At 37.7% G+C, this 19,955-nt stretch overlaps 1 protein-coding gene across 2 annotated transcripts in view; it reads right to left on the bottom strand.

Annotated features, from left to right (window-relative positions):
- Nucleotides 1–488: 488 nt before the first annotated feature.
- COPS2 (COP9 signalosome subunit 2) overlaps nucleotides 489–19,955 on the bottom strand; it is a 43,143-nt gene continuing 23,676 nt past the window's right edge. The window contains exons 5-13 of one of the 2 annotated variants that reach the window (XM_056135368.1): nucleotides 18,827–18,916; nucleotides 18,634–18,711; nucleotides 15,590–15,764; nucleotides 14,944–15,122; nucleotides 14,790–14,842; nucleotides 9,589–9,686; nucleotides 6,610–6,692; nucleotides 5,252–5,310; nucleotides 489–3,278 (exon numbers count right to left, since the gene is read on the bottom strand). In XM_056135368.1, coding sequence (XP_055991343.1) covers nucleotides 3,134–3,278; nucleotides 5,252–5,310; nucleotides 6,610–6,692; nucleotides 9,589–9,686; nucleotides 14,790–14,842; nucleotides 14,944–15,122; nucleotides 15,590–15,764; nucleotides 18,634–18,711; nucleotides 18,827–18,916 — 960 coding nt within the window. In that variant the 3' untranslated portion in view covers nucleotides 489–3,133. Of the gene's footprint in view, nucleotides 3,279–5,251; nucleotides 5,311–6,609; nucleotides 6,693–9,588; nucleotides 9,687–14,789; nucleotides 14,843–14,943; nucleotides 15,123–15,589; nucleotides 15,765–18,633; nucleotides 18,712–18,826; nucleotides 18,938–19,955 lie in introns of both variants that reach the window. The other variant, XM_056135367.1, reaches the window with a different exon arrangement.

A 19,955-nucleotide genomic window follows, 5' to 3' on the forward strand; every position in this document is an offset into this window, starting at 1 on the left:
GTTCAATTACTGGTACTCCCAAAAAACTAAAACAAGAAGTCTACAGCAAATAAAAAATTTTATATTATTTAGAAAGTCGTAATATTAATTCTTAAGAACATGTTGCTAAACAGAACATCTCCAAGAACCTCACAAAAGTTAAGAGAACTCTAACTAGGCAAATACGTCTATCCTAAGGCCTAAAATGATTAAGTGTCCCAATATAATTGCTTCAAATGCTGATTAGCTAGTCCCATCCCTATCTTTGCACTAAATGAAAAATGTACTTACCTGGTTCACCGAAAACTACTGATTAAAAAAATTCTCCATCATGGATATTTCAAATACCAATAGCTGTTTTTTAGTCTGTAACAAAACTCTGAATTGTAAGTGAACAAGTGGCTCTGTACTCTTCTCCACAGTGCAGCCCACTTAAAACAGAATCATTAGAACTGAGCCCTCAATGTGAAAGGAGAGTATCAATAAGAATCTGATCATTGAGATTCATGTAATAAAAACACTATTTATACATATATATTTACTTTGCTTTAAAAGTTGTTATTTACATAAAGACGTGGAGAAAAAAACTTTAATTAGCTTTAAAATTAAATGTAAAAGCTATAATGAGGAATGGAAATTCAGCTTTTGCAACAGACACCATTGTGGCAGTCAACGTTTGCCAAGGAGTGAGTTTATCCAACTTTAGGGGTAAAAAGGAAAAAGAGATAAACACATCGAACACATTACAGTTTGATGTAAACTGTTGTTACAGTTTTCACAAACAGATTTAGCCAGTAATGTAAATGCTAAGAATCTGCCAATTTTTAAAATCCCTTAAATTTAGTTATTTTTTGATAACCAATCCACAATTTCAACTAACAAGACAGTGTACAAAAACGTAATTTTTAAAGGGCAATATTGTTTCAAGTTAGTGAGACTGTTGGCTATGTCAAAATATTTTCTAGAACAAATGTGGCAAATTATAGAACAGATCTTGAGAATATTAGACAAAGCCTATGTGACACATACACAATCATATTAAAGACTTTGTACACTGTTATATACTTAGCCTTATTTCCCAAAGAATAACAAGTGTACATTCTCTCTAGAAACTAAAGATGCACTATTGCACACAACAAAGGTATCATAGGTATGAGCTGGAGGATTAAAGGTTCACATCATTCAAATCCTTGGAATTTCAATGCCAGCAAATAAGAGTTAAGGAGGGCTTTCCAGTTATCACATGCATACATATTTGAATACAGGCACAGAAATTTGTCATTTTTATTTGAATAACAAAGGGTCTCAAAATAATACTGAAAAATAAATCCTAGCTTATCACTCCTGTAAAAAAAAATTTAGCACGCTTTTCACAAAAGATTTATGTAAAAGAGAAGAAAATACACATAATTTTATAAAGTCTTAAACTTTATTCCCTACCAGAGACATTGTCTTTTGTTTTCTTTCCGTTTTTCTACAATTTTCAACCTGTATCTGTTTTACTATTGCTTTAATCTGCTAAAGACAGTAAATGATTGCTCTCCTAAATCTAAGGATTATGTAGTTTTAGTATAAATATATAGCACATATTTTCGTAAATTTCAATAAAACCGATTAAGCATGCCTTTTTTTTTAAAAGTCCATGCTCCTTCCTCTGTTTATAAAATCTGATTTAGTGATCAAAAATTATTGGCTGTCATTCTTCAGTTCCAAGAGTTTTCCTTCTGAACTGTCACTCACTTTTTAACATAATAACAAGCAATAGAAAAATGAAATAATCTTAATCTTAAATTCTTTCCTTTTGATGTTATAAAATAATGTGAACTTTAATAAAAAATGAAACAAACACACCCCAAACTCAATACATTCAAATGAGCTGTGTGATCTTGGAAGGATGCAGCGCATTCTGACTAGGCTACCACTACTCAAAATACTTGTTGAGATTGCCTTCAAAACCAGATGCATACTTTTTATCATTACCCCAACAACATTTAATTTGGGGACACTGTCATAAGTCATTTGGTACCAAATGATAGCCATAAAACAAGCTGCGTAATATTAAAAAAAAATCTGTAATCAATAGTATTTGTGACTCAATTTAGCTCTAAATGCAATTCTAAAATAGAGAAAAGGGTTTTGAGCACTGGCAGACTGCTGTAATTGTGAAATAATCTTCCAGCATGATCACCATAGGGCAACATTCATTTAGCTGTCTACGTTCTGTCATATTTGTTTAAAGTGAACATTCGGAGAGTTAGAATTTTTTTCTTTTAAAAAGGAATATCATTCCTAAAAAGAAAAGAACCCCAACAACAAATGAAGAATCTTATTCCTTTAGAGCATCACTGTCAAAGTATTATGCAAGTGTTTTGCTAGAAACTAGTTATCCTCTCTATAGCAATAAAGACTACTTTTTAAGACTTGAAAGCAAATAATTTATCTGCTCCCAGGCTTTGTAAAAGCATTAACTGAAGATAAAATAATTAGAAACTTCTATGGTACTAAATAACAAAAGTCTAAAATGTAATAAAACACATCAAGAACCAAACTACAATTTCTGAGCTGCACTGTTTATTTTGCTGCTTGAAACCTAAGTGACAGTATGCCACTATAATTATGGGGTTTCTTCTAAACCTTTACTACACTGCAGGTACAGAAATATACGGACACATTTTTGGAGAATTGACATTTTGCAAAATGCAGCAAACATTTTAATTTATACATGAGAAAAGGAAATGTTCAAAAGAATATGCATTTCAAGTTATTGCAGGTTATTTTTGAGAGAATTTCTGCAGGTAAAACATGTTTAATTTTAACCAACAGTAGCGTGTCAGTGTATTTAAAATCATGACAAAAATCTTCTCTCTGGTCATGTTGCCCATGACAAATTACTATGATGTTGTATGTTTAGGGCAAGATGTCAATATGCATAAATCCCATGGCATTTTGGTTTTCTTCTGGAGATTAAAGCTGTTTTTCTTGGGATAAATGCAGCAGCAAAACACAAACCAGTTGATCAAAAAAAGCACTTCTGCCATAACTCCAATAATTTTCAGGACACATCAACCGACAGTAGTTTTGCCATTCCCAGTTCTTTAAAGGATTACATCTCTGCACTGTTGCCTTAAGTACGTCTGTAAAAGCTTGTTCTCTGTTAGGCCAGTTTGCTGACTACAGCCTGGTTGAGAGAATTTAGTTGGTTGGTCCATTTATCTAGTGCAGTATACCGGGCACCGCCCCTCTTCTGATGATCCAGTTCAAGGAGTTGGTTGACTTGATCAATTCTGCCATGAATAGTGCTGGAAGTAAATAAATAAGAGGACATGTCTACAAACCATTTTCGCCTGGACATGTTCATGAAATATTCACATTATTAATAAATGCAAGAAAAAGACTGCCTATTTTTACTGAGTTTGGCATTAATATCTTTTCTCTGAAACCAGATACAATCGAGCTACAACTATGTTTCAACAATTTCACTGAAGAACTAAAGGGCAAAAAGTCAATCAACCCAGAGACACAGCAGAGTTGAGTTCCAGAGGGCACCACAGCGCTGGAGATCTCTCTGGGCCTCACACCAAGTCGGTATCCCCCAGGTGAACCAGATGGAGCAGGTGCAGATGGAATTCCTACTCCAGATGGAATCCTGGCGACCCTGAGCTTAAATAAGCAAGGCCCAGGTATGGGGTTCCAAACTTAAATTTCCAAGCAGCGGAGCTGGGCAGTCTCTTCCAGGCTCCCATCTACTCCTGATGCTGGATGTCACGCCCACAACCTGCCTCCGGGTGCCATCTTGGCCTGCCACCAGCCCGGGGCCAGAAACTCCCTACTGAATCCCCAAATGGATTAGCTTCCTATAGAGATGTCTCTGGAACTCAACCATTTACAATCTTAGAATTTCAGAAGGTCTCATGATATGCAAACTGAGCAATGAAAAATAAGTGATCTAGTGTCTAGGCAGACTTGAATGGTGGTGGGAAAATTCAAGAAAAATATAATGCCCCAAAGTAGAGAGTATCTGAGAGATTGTCTGCCACAGAGGCAGGCTGGGATTGGGGTGGGGTGGGGGGGTTGGGGTTGGGGAGTGGATAGTGAAGTAATACATTAGTGGTGGAAAGTTTGTACTGGTGGACAGATGGGTGTTTGATCATTGTATGGCTGAATCTCAAACATGAAAGCTTTGTAACTGTATCTCATGGTGGTTCAATGGAATAAAAAAAAAACTCAAAGCAAATATAAGTTGTAAAGGCTTAACATACTGCTCTTAAAAATAGAATTTTTAAACTCACGGAACATCATCATACTTAAAATATAAAGTAAAACTCACTAATTTTCTAGGGCCTTTACTTTTTACTAGCTGCAAGTGGGTCAAATACTGATTAAAAAGTTCTTCTAAAAAAACATTTAGAACATTTTTTTGTGTGTGTGCTTAAGAAAAGCTAATAATTCATTGCAGCACTGTTTGCAATAGCTAGAATCTGGAGAAAACCTGAGTGCCCGAGAACAGATGACTGGTTAAAGAAACTTTGGTACATCTACACAATGGAACACTATGTAGCTGTCAGAAAGAATGAAGTCATGAAATTTACACACAAGTGGTTCTATATGGAAAGTATCATGCTAAGTGAAATGAGTCAGAAAGAGAGGGACAGACATAGAAAGATTGCATTCATTCATCTGGGGAACATAAAGTAACAAAACAGGAGACTAACACCTAAGAATGGCTGAGATTAGTACCAGGAATTTTGCTCCATGGCTTGGAGGCCAGCCACACACGCTAGGGAAAAAGGCAGCTCAGATTGGGAAGGGAGCACCAAATAAAGGGTGTTAGGAGGATCCTCCCAGGATGGGAGAAGCATGCTGAAAGTAGACTATAGACCAAACATGATTGCCACTCAATGCCTCTTTTGCAAACCACAACACCCAAAAGGAGAGAGAGAACAGAGGGGAATGCCTGCCACAGAGGCAGGGTGGAATGGGGGGTATGGGGGGTGGGAGGGATACTAGGATCTGTGGTGGTGGGAAATGGGCACTGATGGAGGGATGGGTACTCGATCACTGTATAACTGAAACCCAAGCACAAAAATTTGTAAGTCTACAACTGTACCTCATGGTGTTTCACTAACAAAAATTAAAAAATAAAAAAAAGCTAACATTTATCAAAAACAGAGAATAGTGCAGCAAAAAGAAATTAAGAACTGAATTTCTACATCTGTCACCTTTATCTGTAGTTCTAAACATTTTATGATTTAGAAAGTAGCCAAGTACTTACTTATCCAATATGCACTGCACCAGCAAGCTCTCCACATCAGCTACATCTATGTTTAATTCCTAAGACAAAATACTCATTATAATTCTACGTAATAAACTTACAAAATAAAATTTTATATAATTATTAATTTAAATTTCTATCACTTAACAGGACAGTCAGTGAAAATCTAAAATGAATTTCATTATCACTTAAAAAGATTCTTTGAAAATATAAAAGGCCAAAGGTAAAATTTACACTATACTTTTTAAGTATAATTATCACCATAATTTTATTTGGGCTTTATACTTCACCAGTCTTGCATAGTATTTTTTAAAATTTTCTTTTATACATATAATTTTTCTTCAACACCATAATTTTATTTGGGCTTATACTTCAGTCTTATATAGTTTTTAAAAATTTTCTTTCTTTTACACATAGCTTTTCTTCTCTTACTTTGGTATTTTGGGTTGGAGCACAGTGGGTAGGGCATTTGCCTTGCACTTGGCCAACCCAAGTTCGATTCCTCTGCCCGTCTCGGAGAGCCTGGCAAGCTACCGAGAGTTTCCCGCCCGCACGGCAGAGCCTGGCAAGCTCCCTGTGGCATATTCGATATGACAAAAACAGTAACAAGTCTCACAATGGATACGTTACTGGTGCCCATTACTGGTCACTGAGCAAATTGTTGAACAACTGGAGAACAGTGCTACAGTGTTACAGGTATAGCAATACCAAAGGGTATTTTGGGTCATAAGTGGCAATGCTTGGGGGCTACTCGTGACTATGCTCATGGGTCACTGTACCATCTCTCCAGTCTCAGAAGGAGTATTTTAAGAGAAAAATCTGGAACAAGAGTGATAGCACAGTGGGTAGACCGCTTGCCTTCCATGTGACTGAGCCGGGTTCAACTCCTAGCTCCCCAAATGGTCCCCTGAGCCCTGCCAGGAGTGATCCCTGAGCACAGAGTCAAGATCATAACTCCTTAGTACCACCAGGTGTAGCTCCAAACCCTCTACCACAACCCTCCCATCCCCCACAAAAGAATTCCCTATATATATATATTTTTTATGAACTCAATTTGGGAATAAAACAAAGGCATGTGTTAAATGTTCTTTGAAAAAAAAAATCCCTTTAGATATGCTGTATTCTTAAATGTAGCATTACAAATGCTATCAAATTAAAAATTCTATTTTTATTTTATTTTTTTTTGTTTTGGGACTACAGTGGCATTACTACAGACAGAACTTGGACTTTCTGGATGCAAAACATGCAATCCAGCCCACTGAACTCTCCAGTCCTTAAAATTCTTCCTTAAGTGGAAGGTAGACATGAGGCATTTTAAAACACAAAATATCAACATCAAAATACGTAAATATAAATACCTTAGAAATAAAAGGAATATGAATTCTTGTGTAAGGTTTAATTAATTTTATGAGCACTTGTGTTCTGATGTTTCGCAAAAGCTCTGAAAGAAAAGACAGTAATTAAAAAACACTTGTTTTTAATGATTTCTACATAAATCATACAGTTCTAAATCATCTTGTCCATATCAGCTATCTTCTCAAAATGCATCTGCTTGACAAGGGCATAAAATAATCATTACACAAAAATATCCAACATATATCCGCAATTTGGTTAGAGGCTGCTTCTCTCTTACACTGAATTTTGTCAAGTTTCACAAACACAGTAACAAGTGTCACAATGGAGATGTTACTGGGCTCGCTCAAGCAAATCGACGAATGATGGGAGTGACAGTGACAGTGACTGTATCTAAAATACTCTCTTGCCTTCTCACTGGTCAGTATTTCCCTTGCAGTTAGTAATTTCTTTGGGCATATGAAGGTGCTTGAGGGTTATGCAGTGTAGAATATGGAACAGAGGGCTTCACACATGCATGGCAGATGTACTATTACCTGAGTGATATCGCAGTCCTCGAACAGCTTTTTTTCTTTAGGCCATACCCAATGTTGCTCAGGGCTTATTCTTGGCTCTGAACTCAGGAATCACTCCTGGAGGGCTCAGGGGGCCATACAGAATGCTGGGGATTGAAGCTGGGTTGGCCGTGTGCAAGGCGTATGTCCTATAAGCCAATGGTATATGCCCTATAACCTATAACCTATAATCTGTCACTATCACACTGTCACGGTCATCCCAGTGGTCATCGATTTACTCGAGCGGGCACCAGTAACGTCTCCATTCGTCCCAGCCCTGAGATTTTAGCAGCCTTTCCTTACTTGTCCTTCGCAACGCTGCCGTATTGGAGACTCTTTCAGGGTCAGGGGAATTAAACCCATTATTGTTACTATTTTTGGCATATCGAATACGACACGGGGAGCTTGCCAGGCTCTGCTAAATGCCCTATAACCTACTGCTCCAGCCCATAGCTAACATCTTTTAAGAAGCTTTGGTGAACAGCAACTAAGTTTGCAATTTTGTATTTTCAATACCTACTTTCAATACCTTTTATAGTGATTTTACAATTTTCTCTAGTTTCTTCATATATAAATATCTTACTATTTTTGTGAATTAGACAACTTCATGGGCTGGAGCAACAGCACAGAGGGTAGGGCATTTGCTTTGCACATGGCTGACGGTGTTGGATTCCTCCGTTCCTCTTGGAGAGCCTGGCAAACTACCGAGAGTATCCCACCCATACGGCAGAGCCTGGCAAGCTCCCCGTGGCATATTCAATATGCCAAAAACAGTAACAAGTCTCACAATGGAGACATTAGTGGTGCCCGCTCGATGGATGAATAATGGAGGACAGTGCTACAGTGATACAGACAACTTCATACACAAGGTTTCTATACTTTTCTATAACCACAAAGTACAATATCATTCTAGGCAACATACATAGAAGGGCTTTTCTGTTGCTGTTGCTGTGGTGTAGTACTCGGTGCCTAGCCCCACATCTGGTTGGATAGGATGCAGGGGTAGAGGGAGCAGGGACACATTCAGTACTACCTAGGACCACGAAGTACCACAGAACCCAGGAAGGGCTTAATACATGCAAGGCTTGTGCTCTATCACTGGTCGTAATACAAAAGTTTTTATCATGGTCAATTGCTATGACAGACAAGGGGGGGGAGGGGGGAAGAATGCTAGAATGCTATCTCCAGTCTTGGGAGATGGCTCAAAGGAGCAGAGTGCATACTTTGCATGGACAAGCCCTGTTTGATTCCCAGCACTAGATGGTCTGTCAAGTACCACCAGGAATGCTGTTCCTTCCACCAAATATAATGTTATTTCCAAAGGAACAGATTTTCTCAACTACAATTTTTGTATTTAAACGACTTGTTTCAAATGGCCATTTAAAGACCTTCTGATGAGTCAAGAATGTGGCTCAGGTGGCAGACCACAAGTCTTGCATGAGGATGCCCTGAGTATAATCATTGACTCTGGGATCGCAACAACCCGTCCCCAACAGTGTAAAAGGAAAATCCTCATACAACTGCATAACAACAGGCAACATACAGGAATAAAGAAACCCCAGCATAAGGGATAATTTTCTTTGGTTTGTTAACTGATAGAATTTATTTTATTTTTACTGATATTCATATTTACGGATTACTATCACTGTCCTCCCGTTGTTCATCGATTTGCTTGAGTGGGTCCAGTAACGTCTCCACTGTGAGACTTATTACTGTGTTTGGCATATCCAATACGTCACAGGTAGCTTGCCAGGCTTTGCCATGTAGGCGAGATGCTCTCGGTAGCTTGCCGGGTTCTTTGAGAGGGGCGGAGGAATCGAACCTGGTTTGGTCGGGTCGGCCACGTGCAAGGCAAACACCCTATTGCTATGCTATCGCTCCAGCCCATATTTATATTTAACTGATACGTTGTTCAGCTTTTTATTTTGATTCTTTTCATTTTGAGGTGATACACAGTGATAACGAGCACTGAACCAGGACTGGCTATGTAATAGGAAAAGTTAGTCCAGGTACTCTCTCTCCTACTTTGTTAGCATACTTTACATAGTAAATGCACTGCAGTACTGTGATAGCAGGATATTTTCAAGTCTTTTTGTTATTTGTCTGAAATAATTCCTAAAAACTAACCTAACATCAGTAGTAAATACAGAACAACAACAACAAAAAAATCATAAAGGTGGAGAAGACCCACAAGACACATTAAATGAAGTGGACATTATAAAAACTGGATTATAATAACATAACACTGGTTTATGATTTCCTTAAAACAGCTTATAATTTAGAGAGCATCTATTTCATGACAGCATTTAGGAAATTTTTTTTACTTTCCAACAAACAGAAGAGAAACAGCTCAATTCAAAGTGACTCTATGAGAAGCATCATCTAACAATGGCAAAGCAAACACAATGCAGTTGCCAGAAAAACACACACCTTCAATGTGTTCACGTATGAAAGGGTCATCCATGATGTTGCTGTGATTTGTTTTTAGAATTTTTTCAAATTCAGTGATGTCATTATTCTGATAGGCACTATAAGAAAAAGAAAAGTATACATTTGTTAGATATAGAAGATAGGTGGCAAATGAGATGATTAATTTCACAAAGTCTTTTTCTCAATTTTCATATACAAAAACTTAATCATAGATTGTGTCAGAGAAATTGTAGATAAACACAACCTTCTGCAAATAAAATAATTTTCTTTTTAATGTTTTTGGTCTTGTAAGGGAAGATCAAATCTTTTCAGGGAGTTAAAAGTTTACACACTGCTAATTACAACCTCAAAGCCCTAGCATTTTAAGAATTGACAATAGTTTAATAACTTGATGTTTGCTATTTAAATTGTGTATTTAATCCTAAAAAAAAAAAAAACCCCACGGGTTTTATGTCACCTGCAGACTTTCAAATACAATAGTGTACCTTCTCTCAAGGTTATTTATATATGTAGCTTCTTAACTTTTACCAGCAACTGCCAAGACTTTTCACAGAAGTAGCTGAGTCTCAATTCTCTCTTAGTCATGAAATTCCACTGAACTAAGCAGAAACTATAGTGGAAGACAACCAAAGGGGAAAAACACACAAAGAATGAAGGACCCTGCTGCAGAAGGCCAAAGGCTGATATATGTTGATGATTCTGAGTTTAGTATCTACTTTTGAAAAAATGCTTTCAGAGACTATGCGAATTGCTAAGGTGCTGAGAAGGAAGAAGCCAACCTTCTGGATATGGCACCACTGTCTGCTTTATATGTAAGACATATCATCAGCCATTCTGAACGCCCTCTGCTGTGCTTCCATCTGTTGGGCCGCAATGTAACTTCATGTTAGGGGCAGCTGATTCATGTGCTTCAACAGGAATCAGTTTCCTCTAGTCTGCTGCAACTGACTAGGAAGATAAAATTGGGAAGTGTTACATTCTTACCTATCCCAAATACATTATTATAATATACTATAGGGGGACAAATTCAAGTACTGAGAACATTTGTACACCTATCTATTTTAACCAAGAAAAACTTTTCCTGGGCTGAAGAGGACGATTGCATTGCAAACAGCCAACCGGGGCTCGATTCCTGGGATTCCATACCTACCAAGGTATGGTATGTGCCTACCCAAGCAGAGTCCCCAGCAGCTGCTTGGCTTCCACAATCCAAAATTGCCACCATACCCCTGGCCTGACTCCACCATCTCAGAATGAACCTCCCCAAGATATAATCTGCTGAAAATTCAGGTATGCAGTTTTTGTGACTGAAATCTCCAGGCTTTCAGAGTTGGGGTGGGTTACCTTCCCCCACTTCCCAATACACATGGAAGCACAGGCAGTCACCTCCATGAATCAACTTCAGCGTCACCCTGTAAACTCTATTACTGGTCTCGCTGTAGAGACCCATAAATAAATCTCGAAAGAGATGAAAAGCCAGAGACACAGCAATGAGTCCCGGAAGACACCACAGAATCAGAGATCTCTCCAGGCCCCATACTGAGCCAATTTCACAGCGGCACTTCAGATGGAGCAGGTATACTCTCCCCGCCTACTCTAGATGGAAACCCGGCAACCAAGAGCTTCCACAAGCAAGGTCCACATATGTGGGTTCCAGGACAAAATTTCCATGCCACATGGCGGCAGAGGTGCTGAGCTGTCCCTCCCTTGCTCCCTACCCACTTGTCAGCCTGGCTGTCACACCCACAATGTGCCTCCAGGTGCCATTTTAGTGCACCGACAGCCCTGGTCCAGAGACACAGCAGGGAATCCCGGAAGACACCACAGAGCTGGAAATCTCTCCAGGCCCCATACTGAGTCAATTTCACTGGGTCACTCCAGATGGAGCAGGTACAATCTCCCCACCTACTGCAGATGGAATCCCCGCAATCAAAAGCTTCCACAAGCAAGGCCCAGGTATGCAGGTTCCAGGATTAAATATCCATGCCGCATGGCAGCAGAGGAGCTGGGCTGTCTCTCTCCAGCTCCTCACCTGCTCGTCAACCTGCCTGTCACATCCACAATGTGCCTCCGGGCGCCACCCTAGCACACCAACAGCCCTGGTCCAGAAATGCCCAACTGAACTCCAAAATGGATTAGTGCCCTGCAGAAATGCCTCTGGAACCCAACAATCTACAATCTAGGATTCCAGAAGCGTGTGGCAGTGGCACCCATGATATTTAAAATGAGCAAGGGACAATAGATGATCTAGCATCTGCCCCTGGCAGGCTGGCTTAAATGGTGGTAGAAACATTTGAGCAAGACATAACGCCCAAAAGAAGAGAGTACTGAGGAAACTGTCTGCCATGGAGGCAGGGCGAGGTCTGGGACGAGGGGGGTGATATACTGGGGACACTAATGGTGGAAAGTGTGCACTAGTGGAAGTATGGGTGTTTGATCATTGTACAGCTGAATCTTGAACATGAAAGTTTTGTAACTTTATCTCACGGTGATTCAATTAAAAAAAAGTAATGTGGAGTTCATTCCCAATTCAATCAGCTTAATCAATGGCTGAATAAACAGCAGTACTCCTACATTTATAAAATAAATGAATGAATGAATGAATAAGTCTTGTACAAGTATGGAACAATTATTTGGGTCAAAATTTACAATAGTAAGTCCAAGTTAAAAGACACATATTTCACTAGAAATATTGATATAAATACAACCAATATCTTAAAAACTAATCAGTTCTTTCACTCACTTTTTATGTATTTAAAATTTTTTGAAAGTTGTTTTATTTTGAGCCACATCTGCTGGTGTTCAGGGGACAATGCAATATCAGGGATTACACTGGGCCTTCTGCATAAATTTAGTCTATTGAGCTATCTCTAAGGCCCCATCTACTTAAACATTTTAATTCAGACAAGAGATTAATATCTACAGTAAAAATTTCCCTCAATATTTTTTAAGAGTTTTAAAAGATCTTAAAATTATCTTTAAAAAGTATTAGCTAATCAAATTAATTCGACATCTCTTATATGGCTAAATGCAGGAGGGATGAACTAAGATGAAGAAATCAACTTCTACAATTACCATCAACTTAATTCAAATTAAAGTAAACTAAAGAAGTAAAGAGATTTCTTAGTATATCAATTTAGGGTTTTTAACACCCTAACTATTCCTAGTACCCATAAAATAAATTGATATTAATTTTTTTTGGTGGTGGAGGGTTGGGCCACTCTTAGCAGTGCTCAGAGGGTTCTCCTGGCTCTATATTCAGGTGGGGGTCCACTCCCAATGATGGTCACAGAGCCATACAGTGCCAAAAATCAAATCCTGGGTTCTTGCAAGTAGAGTTAACACATCAGTCATTAAAGTGATATTTAAAATTACAGTTTCAAAAAATAAATCACAGCAACATAAAAGTACAGCCATAGGGGCTGGAGAGAGAGCACAGCGGGTAGGGCATTTGCCTTGCACACGGCTGACCCGGGTTCGATTCCCAGCATTCCATATGGTCCGCTGAGTACCGCCAGGAGTAACTCCTGAGTGCAGAGCCAGGAGTAACCCCTGTGCACCCTCAGGTGTGACCCAAAAAGCAAAAAAAAAAAAAAGTACAGCCATATTAAAAAAAAAGTAAATGAGGATATTTTATACAGGATAATATTATACAATAAGCTATTTTCTCCAATTATTTAAGTCTATATGTAAATGATTCAATTTATAATCTTACAGCACCTGATTTTGAATAAATAAAAATTTTTGTACTAGGGATTTTTTTCAAATCTAGGGTCCCATACATGTAAAGTATGTGCTCTATTATTGAATTACATGTGCTTAACAGTCCCTTTTAAAATCATCTATACAGATCCACCAAGATCTACTTTATGCATGTTAACTATACTGTCAAGATAAACTCAACTGTACAATCTGAAACAAAGGACTTAAAGAAACCTAATGTTTCCTATACTTTTCTACAAAGAAAGCACATTGAAGCTTAAGACTCCATTTATCCCTGGTTTAGAGGAGAAATTTTCTTGCTCATTGATTTTTGCTATTTGTTGCTTTTATTGCTGTTGTTTGTTTTGGGCAAGGCTCAGGAATTATTCCTGGCTAATCCTCAGTAATACCTGGCTACTCAGGAATTACACCTGCATTGATAAGGGGAACCTGGGTAGACTGCATGCAAAGCAAATACCCTATCCAATGTACTGCCGCTTGGGCCCTATTTACTGATTTTTAGTTTTTAGGAAAATAGGCCTCCTTTCCTATGGTGTAGTTTTCCAAAACTGAAAAAATATATCTATATATCTGAACACACTTCTTCCTTCCTTTCACTGTCATGATTACCCCAATGATTATGGGTTATAACACTCTTGCTGCAGGACTTGCCTACTTTTGCTCACACACTAGCAGTGCTTCCCCGGGTGGGGGTGGGGGGGTACATACTGTTAGTTGTGATATTAACACACATCTACCTGGGCATGTGGGGTATTGTTAAGGATCAAATGCTCCATTTCACTGATCTTAGGTAGCTCTCATAAGCTATTTTCAGGTCTGACTGTTTGGTTTTACCAATTAAAATTATGTGTGGTTAATATTATAGGTTTTCCAGTTACATATTTCTCTACAGAAGCCACTAGTACGTCTTTGTTATTTTTCAAAATTATGACTCCACTGGTACTCCCAGAAAATTACCTGAGTTAAGGCTTCTTTTATTCCGGGGAACAATACACTTGAATTGAACCAGAGTAGGCTGCATATATACGGCATATGCCTTAACCCCTGTAATATCTCTCTGGACTTTTTATTACTTTTTTTAATAAAAAGTTTTATTCCCCAGAGGCAAAATGATATAAATTCTTTAAAAACATCTAAAGTTTTCTGCAGAAAAATATTTACATATAAACTTCAAATAAGCAGTATTCACTAATAAACTACATGATAAATTATTCAAAGATGAAGATTTTAGAAACCTATACATTTTAAATCAAAATATGAAAAAGAAAATACTGAGTAGTATCTGAATTCCGAAAAATTCTTTCCTCGCCTTTTGATAACTGTTTAAAGGAGATTTACCTTTAATGAAATATAAAACCTTACCTTACACTGGTGAAAGGATGGGTGTTAAAACATTATATAACGGAAACCCAATCATGAACAACCTTGTAACTGTGCATCTCACTGTGACTCAATAAAAAATAAATAACCAACCTTACCTTACTAAATTTGTCATTGCTAAAATTTCTGGATCATTTTTGTACGGCTTGGCCTAAATACAATAAAAAAGAAGTTAACTGTGTTTATGTATACAAAAAAGAAAGGCACTATCACAAAAGAAGCTGACAAAAAATTACTATAACACATACATACCTCCTGTGAGTCAAAAGGATTTATTCCAGATTTCATTAACATATTTGCTAAGACCAAATATTTTAAGCAAGTGGTTCGTCGTGGACTTCCAGACTCATCATAATTCTTGAAGGCTTCAAAAAAATCAGTGTGTGCCTTTTCAAATTCACCTTCTCTCAAGTGCATTTTACCACCACATTCTATAAAGAATAAAACATGAATAAATAAGGATGTTGCAAGTTCAGCAATAAGATATGTTAATAACCTGTAGGCTTATAATTCTATAAGCTAAACAGTACTAGTCACTGAGTACATAGTTTCTAAAAAATTAAGCTTTTCATTAACAAATGCTAAAAAAGCATTTACAAATGTTCATTCTCAGTTGAAGCAGAAACTAATTTTAAGTGTACCCTTACAATTCAAGAACAGAATTCTGATAATTTTTCAATTAATGTTTTCTCTATAGATACATATTTGTAAGTTAAAAATTTAATTTCTTTCTTAGTGTAGGTCACTGAATTGATTTTAGAACCCTGTCATTAATTTTCACTAGAACAGAAACAAACTGTAGACTCACTAAGGCAATAGTCTGAGGTCTCCCCAACTTACAACTAACAATAGTCTGAGGTCTCCCCATCACTGCCCACCCACTCCACACCGAACTTGCCTCTAATGACTCCCATGATTAGTGGATGAGGAATGGCAGACTTGATGTGAAGTGACTGTTCATAGAGTGCTTTAAGTTTTTTGTTATTTTTCTGTGCTGTGTACATCTGAATTTCCAAAGCATATATTTCTAGTAACTGTGTACCTTTTTTCAGATCATCTTCTCCATCATCAGTCTACAAAAGCAAGTAATGAATTTTAATAGAAACAATTCAAAGTCAACTAAGTAATTTTTGTTTCAAGTGAGCCTAAAAACCTTGTATTTAATATACTGTTTGAAAAATGCACCACACATTTTAACTGGGAACCAGCGTACTAAGAATATCACCTTTAATGGACAAAAAGGATCCTTTCTAGTTTTCAGATAAGGAAGTGACCAGGGGTAATATTTGTTTCTAGGTTCTGTCTGGAATTGCTCGAAGATTTTGCTTCAATGGTGCAACGGGGACAATTTGGTAACAGAAATCAAAAAGAGGGCCTCCAACATAAGCTACACCCCTGGCCCAGGAGATATGTATAACTTATAATACTGTCTTTAAATGTATTTTAGTTTTAGGAACCACTGTTTACAATACTGTTAATAATAAGGTTTTTAACTCTTAAGGATCAGAGAGATGGCTCCCAGGGCAAGTGAACATGCTCTATATGCAGGAGCCCAGGGTCAGATCCCTGAATATGCGCGGACCCCAAACAATGACCAGGAGCTACCCCCAAGCACTGTACCCAGAATAGCCTTCAAGCACTGATGGCTGTAGCAAAAAATGGGAGAAGGAAAGAGTGGATAGGGTGAAGAAGAGAGGGAGAGAGACTCACCCTCTTGGGGGTGTCAAAGGGAAAAACAAAGGCAATGACATGAATCTGACTCTGAAAGATGAACAGCAGCCCCAAGTATAGGCCATTAAAAACAGCCTATGGGGCCGGAGAGTGCAAAGGAGTTAAGGTCAGTATGCAGCTGGTAGGTTCTAATCCTAGGACTGCATCCCTTGAACACTACCATAAGTGGCCCTTGAGTACAGAGCTAGGGGTGTGTGCTCAGTGGCAAGTGCAGGCACTACCACTCCTTTCAATCCTTGGCACTGCAAAATAACAAATAAATAAATAAATAAAAAACAGCATAAAGTCCAAGTAATCATATATAAAATGTTGACAAACATAAAACTGAAAGTTACTTATTAAGTTTTGGGGTATACCCAGTGGTACTCAGGTCATACTACTCCCGGCTCTGCGCTCAGGGGTTACCCCTGGAGGAGCTCAGGGTACCCTATGTGGTGCTGGTGATTGAACCCAGGTCAGTCACTTGCGAGGCAAGCACCTTACCCACTATACTATCTCTCCAGTCCCTACAGTTATTTATAAGATCTCCAAATCAAACTTTTATTCACTAATGAATCATAATTAGAATAAAAGTTATGATATGCAGGACAACTTACATATCTAAATTATTATCACATATCTCTGCTATATGATAATGCTACTAAACATTTTCTTTATGTTCCAAAATAAACCAAGCAAGTTTTTTCTAGAAGACTTCTCCCATTTTATTATTTATTCACTAAAAGATGTCCACTCAGAAATGGCATTTCTGAGTGACCATTTTTACTTCACATGGAACTGAACTCATTTATATATTTATTAGATTATACTTCAGAACATGTAAAGATCCCATTTATAAGTGATACTATTTAAAAAGATAAATTATGAAGAACCTGTTCTTAAAAACAAAAGGATAGACCTATTAAATGAAAACAAGTTATTTATAACACTTTCTGTGCTCCTTTCCCTCACAGTATTAAATAGTACATAATAATGAAAGAGCTTAAAATTCTTCAAACTGCACATGTGTGCCTGCAAGCACACCGAAAACACACACAGACAATCCCATACCCAGCAATGTTTAGGGGCTATTCTCAGCTCATTCTAAGGAGTTGCTTGGAAGACCATATACAGTGCCAGGGACCAATCCCTGGCAGGCACATGCAAAGTTACCATCTTAGCCCCATTTTCTCTGGCCCCTAAAATAGTATTTTTACATTACATTTAAACCAGTATTAAGGCGAACGCCCTACCCGCTGTGCTATCGCGCCAGCCATTACATAAATAACTTATCAAAACATAAAAGACAATGCAAAATTACAATTCCACTTAAAAGTCAGAGATACATTGTGCAGACCACGTGGCTATTTAAATTTGGGGAAAAAAACTTCATATTTGACAATTTTAAATATCTGATGTAACTAGGGCTACCACAATAAGTACCACAGGCAGCTTCCACTGTTACATGAAATTCTACTAGACAGTGCTATCATAGATGAGTCACAATATAAACAATAATATATAGTATTTTTATTACACATTCCTATATCATCATTTTTCAATATGTCTGGGCAATAGCTCTAGACATAAAAGGTTTATTTTTAGTATTCACGACTGGCCTATTTGCTTATTTCATTAATATCTATACCTCATTCCTCAAAGGATTGAAATTAGGATCAAAACAAGAAGAAATGTAATATTCTGGGGAAAAAAACCCTAGCATTTTACACTTTATAGTCTCCAAATTTATTGTGGGGCTTGATGTTTAAAAAAATCAACAACAGGGGCTGGAGCAATAGCACAGTGGGTCGGGCATTTGCCTTGCATGCGGCCGATTCAGGTTCGATTCCCAGCATCCCAATCCCATATGATCCCCTGAGCACCGCCAGGAGTGATTCCTGAGTGCAGAGGTGCAGAGCTAGGAGTCAGCCCTGAGCATCGCCGGGTGTGACCCAAAAAGAAAAAAAAAAATCAAACTCTAATGTTTCAAGTACATTTTTTTCTTATCCTCTTATTAAGAAAAAATATTAGAAAAAAATGTAAAGGGCTGGAGAGATAGTAAAGGGTTTGTTAAGGCTGTTGCCTTGCACAAGACTGCCACTGCAGTTCCTTCTGCAGCACCATCTACGGTCCCCTGAGCCCTGCCACAGTGATCCCAGAGCACAGCCGTGAATAAGCCCTTAGCATCACTTGAGTGTGGCTAAACCAAAAAAAGGAAAGAAAAAGTTTTACCTGGCAGGACTGATGTAATTGGCGTAAAATTTTTTGAAGCTTTCCGTACTCCTCTCGTTCTAAATACAGTTTCCCAAGCTGTAAGAAAAAAATCATGATTAAAATTAAAATATTTTAAAAGGAGTAAAATCTTAGGAGTTTATTAAGGATATCAACTCACTCTTCAAAAGAAAAAAAATAACAAAATTATTACCTTTGTGTTTGTCTTAAACCACAGTCTATCATTCTTAGCATCTTTCAAAGCTTCCAGTGTTGTTTCATAGAATTCCTGCAGTAAATCCATCTGACATAAAAAATCAGAATTCTATAATTGTAAACAGCAAATTTGTACCTGTTAATAAAGTTAATTTGAGCAAACTAAAAGTGCATCTTTGAATTTTAAATACACATAAGATACCCTACCTTTACTTTATCAAATGCAACAGTCCACAAAATTAACAAAGCCTTTACAAAATACAGACCAAATTATAGTAAGCACCACAATCAATTTTAATGTGAACTTTAAATATAAACCCCAGAAAATATCTACGGCTCGTACAGTATAGGTTTGTCTTTTCCAATCCAACAATGCATTTTATATTAATGGAAGTACAGAGAACCAGATTAATTATTATTAAGTGTTTACCATATCCACACAACTCTTATTTGACAACTACCACATGGCAAACATTAAGCAACTACTTAAGAAACAAACAGGAGCCGGAGAGTAAGTACAGTAGAGGGCACTTGCCTTCCAAGTTATTTGATCCCCAGCACCACGTATGATCTCCTGACTCTGATGGGGTAGGAGTGATCCCTAAGCACAAAGTAAGGAGTAAGCCCTGAGCACCATGACCCCAACACCAAACAAAACAAGAAACAAATAGATTTCTTCCTCTAAAAAACCACTTTAATAAACACGATTAATCAAACTGCTAAAAATTGGGTGGAACCAAAGTATTTTAGCTGTGTATTAGACAGCAAAAGGAAAAGACAAACCCACACTATGAGATAATTTGCGCAAATTAGATAGCATCAATCCACCAATGTGTGACTTTTTTCCCATGGAAATCACTATTTTTTTGCTTTATAAGCCTCCTTGCCCAGACACTCCCCTTCTACTACTTCTGGTCCTACAGTTGTTTGAATTTCTCCTACTTTGGCTTTCTATTTAACAGAATCAAGAGGCATCTGGGTTATGAGAATAAGGAAGTTTACTATTTTTCAATAAAGACTGCCTATTAATTCATTACTCCTGTTGGCCCAGTAAATAAAAGCTGTCACCCACTATGTATTCTTACTTTCAAAAAACATAAATGCTAACATATAAAAGCATGCAGTAG

Source organism: Sorex fumeus, unplaced genomic scaffold, assembly GCF_029834395.1.
Source record: "Sorex fumeus unplaced genomic scaffold, SorFum_2.1 ptg000111l, whole genome shotgun sequence".
In the NCBI taxonomy this organism is placed as follows: domain Eukaryota; kingdom Metazoa; phylum Chordata; class Mammalia; order Eulipotyphla; family Soricidae; genus Sorex; species Sorex fumeus.